At 30.4% G+C, this 8,572-nt stretch overlaps 1 protein-coding gene across 2 annotated transcripts; it reads left to right on the forward strand.

The window, feature by feature from the left end:
- Positions 1-3,164: 3,164 nt before the first annotated feature.
- On the forward strand, positions 3,165-8,088 carry LOC108461889 (mitotic checkpoint serine/threonine-protein kinase BUB1). 2 transcript variants are annotated; one of them, XM_053024358.1, is made up of 14 exons: positions 3,165-3,387; positions 3,476-3,623; positions 4,038-4,195; positions 4,294-4,384; positions 4,905-5,015; positions 5,108-5,195; positions 5,635-5,738; positions 5,815-5,886; positions 5,980-6,069; positions 6,144-6,301; positions 6,916-6,970; positions 7,054-7,192; positions 7,283-7,397; positions 7,591-8,088. In XM_053024358.1, exons 1-14 carry the CDS (start codon positions 3,320-3,322, stop codon positions 7,778-7,780), a joined length of 1,587 nt encoding a protein of 528 aa, XP_052880318.1. In that variant the 5' UTR covers positions 3,165-3,319; the 3' UTR covers positions 7,781-8,088. The 2 variants fall into 2 exon arrangements, with proteins under 2 accessions (XP_052880318.1, XP_017617354.1); XM_017761865.2 differs by having other exon boundaries at positions 7,054-7,188; positions 7,279-7,397.
- The last annotated feature ends 484 nt before the right edge of the window (positions 8,089-8,572 follow it).

Genomic DNA, 8,572 nt, shown 5'->3' on the forward strand with positions numbered 1-8,572 from the left:
GTCCCTAAAATCAAAAAAATATAACTTTCACAATTGAGTTTAGTTTTTCATTCCAATTTCAATTATGTCCTTCTATAGCCCTCACAAATCCAATTTTACAGAAATTTAATGTCACTTTTGACATATTCACAATTTAGTCTCTAAATGCAAAATTAACAAAATTTACTTTATCAAATAGTCCTTAAACATTTCATAACTTCCAAATCTACCATTTTCTATAAAAAAAAATCTAAAATTCATCAATGGTAACTTTTAAAACATTTAGCAATTTTGAAAACGGAGATACGAGTTAGCTGGACCTAGTTGTAACGATCTCAAAAATATAAAATTTACTAAAAACGGGTAAATAAATCACTTACATGCATGTATTTTTGTTTGGAAGAACCTCTAGCTCTTTCAATGGAATTTTTCGCTTCAACTTTCAGTGCTATGAACTAATGAAGATGACGTCTTCTTTTAGTTTTATTATCTTTAACTTATTTTATTATTAAATTAATATTATATTAAACTAGTTTTTCACCTATTTACATGTACAATAGTCCACTCTTCTAAAAAGTTCTAATTAGCTTTTAAATCCATAAAAAACTTTAATTATATATTTTTTGATAATAATCAATATTAATGAAAGTTTACATCTTTACAATTCAGTTCTTTTTCCTTAATTAACTCAAATATCAAAATTTCCAGACCAAACTTCAATCCACTATAAAATAGCTCCTATTTATGAACTCAATTTATGAAAATGAGGTCTCGATACCTCATTTTTCAAAACCACTTAACTTTAGGATCGAACCACTTGTACTTAACTAATTATCCAATTAACAAAAATTATCAGATTAAAAATCAATAAAACACTAAAATAAACTCGTAAATATTATTAGACAATATTTACAGATTCAATCATAAGAATTGTGGTCCTAAAACCACTATTTTTGACACCACTAAAAAATGAGTCGTTACAGTAATCCTGACTAAATTCAATTATCTGAACCCTTTTCTGATTATATTTTAACCTTACGAACATGTGTTCAACATATTTTCGGTGTACAACTTAAAACTGAGCGAAACTTTTGAGTAAAAATTCATTTTGACTCATTTAGATGCAGAACAGGGCCCAAAGTATTGATACTAGCACTAATGTATCGATACCTGGGCTTAAGTATCAATACCCCTGCGCTGTATCGATACTGTTTTGAGCTTCGAAGTTGAAAAATTCAAGAAATATTGGTACTTCCTTCAGAATATTGATACTTCATTCAGAATATTGATACTTTGAGCTTGATATCAATACCAAAATGTCATTCAATGCTTTATTTTATGTCAGGGTTAATTTAACACCTTAGTCTTTATTTTTCACCCATTTTTAACCAATGTTTACTTGTCAACTTTAACCATATCAATCCATATATCAAATTATCTTTAAACATCCTTTATTCCTAATTTCATGTACCAATTCATAAGCATATAATTATCTCATATAATTTTAAGCAAATATCAAGTTTTACAATTAAGTCCATTTTTTTTTAGTCTTAAAACATATCAACTTTATTATCAAAAGTCATTACCCTATCACTTATTGCTTAAACATATGATGTTTTGTAATGAACCTTATGAATATGCCACTAATTCCAAATTTATAAATTTAACACAATTATCAACATTTTACAAATGAGTCCTTTAGAGGACTTACTCTAAAAAATAGTTTATCCTCTCTACATGACATTATTATTATTATTATTATTATTATTATTATTATTATTATTATTAGCATTTACCAATTAATTTGTCAATTAGGGCCTCCTTAATTCATTTCATATCACCACTTAGTATTTCAATAAAACATTTGCACTTCCTTTATGTATTAGCAAAATCATCCTTTGTAACAATTTTCAGATTATAAATCTTCAATTATTTTCCTTCTTCTCTCCAATCAACATCCTTAATATTTATATTTATATATATATATATAAATCTTTGACTCTTAACATATTAGGCTTATGTGTGATATTAATTAAGGATGATCTAATCATACACACATACTCTTATCAAGATAGTCCATTTGAGTGGTAGTCACTAAAATATTTATATCTCGACAGGATTCGAAATTAAGATCCGCCTTTTGTTCTTGAAATTAGGCTCGATAAAATTTTTACTTAAGCCAATTAATACAGTTTAATCTTAAAAATTCCTACTAGTTATACTAGTGGCGGATGGCAAGTTGATGAAGTATGGATAATTTTCTTCATGCTTCCATAAAAAATTCTCTTAATTAATTAATATTAAAATATTATAAAAATTTATTAGTCATGATTTCAATCCAATTGTCATAATTTCTTCTTACTTTTCAATTTAATCTAATGGCCCACATTTGTCCATAACAAAAGATATTTCCCATAATTATCTCATTTAAGAAATGACTATTTTACCTTTATACTTTCTTTACAATTCTATTCTTTTTATGACATTTTTCTTGGTAAAATTTATAATTTAATCCTTCTTATTTCTTCATTTGTTCAATTTGGTCCTTCTAGACCCTTTCACCCTTAAGATAGTTGCACTATTGGCCCTTCAATTTTTTTATATTTATACTTTAACCCCTCATATTTTAAATATTTATGCTTGAACCATAAAAAAATTATATTTTTATGATTTAGTCCCTGATTCAAATTAATATTTCACAACCTACTTCTTGTTTCATTTTTCTCTAACATCCCTTATCCTTTACTTTATTTATATCTTATTTCACTAAAAACCTATCTCATATTATTTTTAACCAAATGAGTTTTAGGAATGTTACACAACTTATATATTTTGGTACCCAAAAGTAGCAATGTTAAATTTTTAGTGTTTAGTTTAGGTTTTATGATTGGTTTATTGAAAGTTAATTGCTAATATTAGAATAAAATTAGTGTTAATTGTGAACTTGTTTAATTTTGTATTTCATGTGTTAATTTCAATTTGATAGATGTGATTTAATTCGAGTTTTAGAACCGATATGTTAAAAATTAAATGGCATTATTATTAGCTAATTATTAATTTTCATTAAATCAACTTTAAAATTCAATTAAACACTAAAAATTAACATTGTTAATATTTAGATACCAAAATATTTAACTTTTATTAAATACCGGAATCGCATTACATCAAAACATAGTAAATGTACCATATTAAAAAGGTGTCAAATTGAAGTAACAAAAAGTATTTTAAAAAAACAAAAGTTCAACTTCCAACAGCGCCCAACCGTGTGATGAAACCAATTTGAAAAGCAAAGATTTCCCTCTCATTCTTCAGTCCATCTTTTCCTGGGGAAAAAGAAGATATGGTTATCATCCCGACAGATTTGAACAATTCCTCCTACGCTAACGACCCTCTCTTCCCGTGGCTACTGTATTCTTCTCTCTCTTGTTTTCTTACAATTTAAGTTTCTATAAATTCTTTGCTATAAATATTTTTCACTAACTTGTTGCAAATCCAGGTCTATAAAAAAGGAATTGGACGACTGGTACTCAGGGAACCGCTCTGGTGGAGATCTCGACAATCTTTTATCAGATTGTATTTCCACTTTCAAGAACAATGCCCAATACAGAAACGACCTTAGATTTCTTAAGATTTGGTTCCTTTATGTAATTATATCTGCTTACTCTTGCGGTTTAGTTTTGGTTTTCGAATTTTCAAGATGCTAGTTGTTACGATTGGTTGAGGTTGATAGCCAATTATTTAATGGTTTGATTTGGTTTTTCGCGTTTTGTATAATTTTATATAGTTCGAGCTTATATGCTTTTACATAGAGAGAGTGAATTAGAAAATTTCTCAACGTGCACGTTTATGGTGGGTGTTTTTGAGCGTTCAGATAACTTCATTGAGTTCTTTTCCCAGCATTGCTTGAATTTTAACGTAGATTTAAGAATTTTTTTTTTTACTTACTACAAGTAATGCTTCGATTATGTTCGTCGATTTGGTACCTTTGATGCATAAGCTTATGGGGCTCTAGATATTGCATTAACTCAATTTTTTTTGTGTGTGTTTTTCTTTTTCAGTTAGAAGGAAGTAAAGATTACGAAAATATTTTTAGAGAAATGGAGGAGAATGAGATATGTATTGGACATTCTCTACTTTATGAGTGGTACGCATATTTTCTTGAAGCCAAAGGGAAGTGGAAGGAAGCACACATCATTTATCATATAGGCATTTCAAGGTTTTGTATTTTTTTCCTCTTTATGTGAATTATAATAGCCCTTTTTTTTGGGGATTGATGTTTTGATTATTGATACTTCTATTATGTTTGGAGAATAGAAAAGCTGAGCCAATTGAGAAGCTAAAGTGGGCACAATCCTTATTTGTCAAAAGAATGTCTGAAAGGCTTAATACTTTCTCACTTGGGAAGGTAATTAAAGCTTAACCTTGAATGTTACCATCACATTTATGACAGCAGATGCATGCGTACATGTACAGAGGTGCAGAATTTGACTTTCTTTTATAATTTATACACTTCAAATTGTTGATAAGAGTTCACTATGCATCACCTTGTATGATTTTCTGGAAATATCAGGCTAATGCAAAATAATTTCCTCTTATATATGATAATTTTGAAGTTTTTCCTCATAAGATGAAGTTTGAAGTTATGCAGTTATTTTTTTTGAGATTTCATGGATCAATAGGCGTTCAGTCTTTTGCATCTTTTCTAAATGACTGCCTAAGGTTTCAACAACAGCCTTTTCCCTTTAACCCTTTTTACAGATGCCTAATGGGGAATCATTGATAAACATTTCACTAATAAAAGAGTCTTACATTACATCACAAAGTGTTCTTCGTTTGAATTTAGAATTAAAAAGCCTGCGTGGGTAAACCCTTGTTTTCTTTCCATTTCTTTTTTCCTTGAGTTTGTTGACATACACGTGCTGCAGGTTGCCGGAGGTGAACAAGTTGAGGTTGGCATGAAACTTATTAATCCATGGTCTGCCTTCATCGTTGAAGAGCTTTTAAAGAAGATACATCCACGAATCACAAAATATGATGTGAGAGTTTGCTTAGATTTGTTGCATGTTTCTTCACTTTTTAGTCTTATTCCTGGTTAGTCTTATTCTAGCCTTTTTGACATTTATTTCAGGGATACCACCTGAGTAAGAAAGCTTACTCTGGAAAAGTGGCCTTATCTTCTTTGAAGAAATCATCAAGGAATAAAATTATTGAGATAGGTAATTACTGTGATGCTGAAATATGATTCTAGCTTGATGCTTTGAACTGTGTCGTGTGAAAATTTTCTAACCATAATTGTCAAACCAGATCTATGTGAATAATTAGTGAGATTAAAGGTGAGAAAAAGGTTCACAGTAAACTATGAGATCAAAATTTGCTGCCAACACTGATTTATGGTTTTGCTTAACACCGTGACTATATTTACAAGCAACTTCCTTCACCTTCTCTTGGTTATCTTAGCTTCATATCATTACCTATTTTGTCATATTCCTTAGTCTTTTGCTTACCCCTTCTAAAAATTGATGCAAATTGTGAAATATTGAAGAGAATCTGTATCATAGTGACGAAGCAAGCCTTTTTTATTTTTGGAAAATTAATATATCTCTTGGATTCTTTTTTCCTCTGTATGTGTTATTCTTTTATCTATATTTTCAAAAGGCGGAAAGAAGTATCAGATCAAGGGGTGTGCTGGTCAGGGTGGCTTTGCTCAAGTATTTAAAGCATATGTCGATAGCAATCCTGATGATGCTGTTGCATTAAAGGTCAATTTCACCTTTGATAAAGATCACAGTTTCACATTTTGGACTCTGTTCTAACATTACAAAACTCTTCTTGCAGATACAAAGGCCTGCTTTCCCTTGGGAATTCTACATGTACCGTCAACTTGATGAACGTATCTCAGGCAAACAGGTCCAACAATTCTAGTTGCTTATGATTATACATCATTATCAGTGTATTCTGGCCTGATGAGCTTTTCTTGTTTTTCTAATTTCATTGTATCAGAGATCAAGCTTTGGTTTTGCTCATAAAATTCATATATATTCTGATTGTAGCATACTCATATGCGACTATCTAGCTCATGGGACACTTCAGGTAGGTTTATGTCCTGCTACAGCTCCAGCCAAGCCAAAGGAGGCTTCTCTAACATTTGCCATTGTGTTGTACAGGATGCCATTAATTCTTATGTAGTTACTGGCAAATTCATGGAAGAGGTATTGTGCATTTATTACACTACAGAGATGCTTTACATGTTGGAAACTCTGCATAGTGTTGGCATCATTCATGGTGATTTCAAGCCTGATAATCTTCTCATTCGCTATTCTAAGTAAGTGTTTCCTTTTCATTACTATAGGTCATGACTGAATGTTTTGTGCAGCCTACTTGTAACTGTATCTTGGTTTTTGATGTATTCTGTAAAATCAGTAAATACAATAATGACGTTTATAAAAGGAAAACTAATGACCTTAATGACAATGTCTGAACTATTATTTTCTAGTCTGAGTTTTAAGTCTACCACAGTAAACACTGCATTCCTGATGGTTAAAAGTTAATGACATTGCACTTGATGTTATTAAGAAGCCTTAAATGGGAGTAGCCTGGATATTTACATGTAAGCGGACCAGCGCACTAATGTATAAGCCATTTGTAACTGTTCATAAAAGTCATGGAGATATTTATGCTGTACCTCTGCTGTTCACCTTTCAAATATATATATTTTTCAGAAAGGCAAAACATTTTGAGTACTTATTTTCTAAAGTCCAAAGTTGGCTTCAAAGTTATTGTTAACATTATTTTATTTTCTAAAGTCCAAAATTGGCTTCAAAGTGATTGTTAACATTATTTAGTTACAAAATGGAATTCATTTGAGCATTTTTATTTACTTATTTAAGTTAATTTTGGGGTTTGACATGTATTACATGGATTTCTAACATTTTCCAGGGATGACCTCTCAGAAGAAGGGTTTAAAGATCGAACTGGCTCTTGGCTTGATCAGGTTTACTGTGTGAATATAAACTATGGAATTTTATAGTTAGCACTGGACAATTAGGCCTTGTTCTTAAAAGTTCTATTTGGCAGGGTCTTTACCTTGTCGATTGGGGGAGGGGGATTGATCTGCAACTTTTTCCCAAGAACACAGAATTTACTGGTGATTGTCGAACTTCTGGGTTTTGTTGTATTGAAATGCAAGAGAAAAAACCATGGACCTTCCAGGCAAGTCTCTGTTTCATGAACGATTGCAAATTGGTGTCTTTAATTTCCCCAGAATGATTACCTTGACCTTGCTGTGTAATTTGTCAACAGACAGACACATATGGCCTATGTGTTGCTGTCCATATGATGCTGCATAATACTTACATGGAAGTTGAAAGAAAAGCCTCAGATGGTGGCTACATTTATCTACCAAAATCATCTTTTAAACGGTATTGTTCTTTCATCACTGCATATTCATTGTAGTTTAGTTCTGGCGCGGATTTCGTAATTAATTTCTTTTGACCCATTGGCAACGGTACTTAGAAATTCACAAATAAATCAAGAGCTGTATTTCCTTTTTATTCTTTTACTTGGTGGTGCCGTCTCTGAACTTCCATTATAATTTTGCACAATTGCTTTCAGATATTGGAATGTTGAGCTATGGAAGGCCCTGTTTACAAAGCTGCTTAATGTTAAGCCAGGCAACAATGACATAGAGTTGTTGCGTAGCTTGAGGAAGTCATTCCTAGACTACATGCATGACAATCCCCTTCTTATAAAGAAATTAAAAGGGTTGCTAGTGAAACAACGGGGTACCCTGTGCTCTGCTTAGTGCACCTCTTATCATCATTTTTCGTGCACAAATTTCGCAACAATAGTTGCAACCCAGAACTGTTTTAAATTGTGAAAGCTCTTGATTTCACTATATAATCTATGTACAGAGCATAAAATCCAACTTAGTTTAGTGTTGTATTACTGTAATTTACTAGTATACTAGAATTTACTGTCTGGTGGATATAGTTGATAGCAAAACTCTTCTTTCCAGGGAAACCTTACAAGAGAATTGATTTCCTGATACGTATTGCAAGCTATCCAGCGGAAATTTCTGACAATGAACTGTTACTAAACTCCTTATGCTAATTAATATTATAGTTTTGGTAGTTATTCATGCCCATGCAGATATAAAGACATGCCAAATAATGTCTTTTTTTTTTTTTGTAATTAATATTGATATTATTTTTTCTATAATTCATGTGCTTATGCTCGTCCTATCTAATTAATATTAACATTTTTATAAATATTATTACAAAAATAAAGAACATAAATAATTTAAAATTTCTAAGTTTCCAATATATAATTATTTGTATTTGAATATTTTTGAAACTTTGGAAATTTTAATTGCTATATGATTTTTTATATTCTTTTGAAAATTTTCATTTCTTTTATAGATTAATTTTTGGATTTTAAACGCTATTTTTATATGTTTTTGATGATTTTATTAAAATTTAGAAGTGATATCATACCGTTAACAAAAATAATTATAAAAAACTTTTCTTTTATAGAATTTTTTCGTACATTTTTTCAAAAAGTGGAAAACTCTAATTTTTTTGAAATTGTGTAATTT

The sequence above is a fragment of the Gossypium arboreum genome, chromosome 13, assembly GCF_025698485.1.
Source record: "Gossypium arboreum isolate Shixiya-1 chromosome 13, ASM2569848v2, whole genome shotgun sequence".
NCBI lineage: Eukaryota > Viridiplantae > Streptophyta > Magnoliopsida > Malvales > Malvaceae > Gossypium > Gossypium arboreum.

Coding starts and splice junctions, on each gene's coding strand:
- LOC108461889 (XM_053024358.1), top strand. CDS start 3,320: ATGGTTATCATCCCGACAGATTTGAACAATTCCTCCTACGCTAACGAC. Junction 4,385..4,904: donor ATACTTTCTCACTTGGGAAG/GTAATTAAAGCT, acceptor CACGTGCTGCAG/GTTGCCGGAGGTGAACAAGT. Junction 5,887..5,979: donor AACGTATCTCAGGCAAACAG/GTCCAACAATTC, acceptor TCATTGTATCAG/AGATCAAGCTTTGGTTTTGC.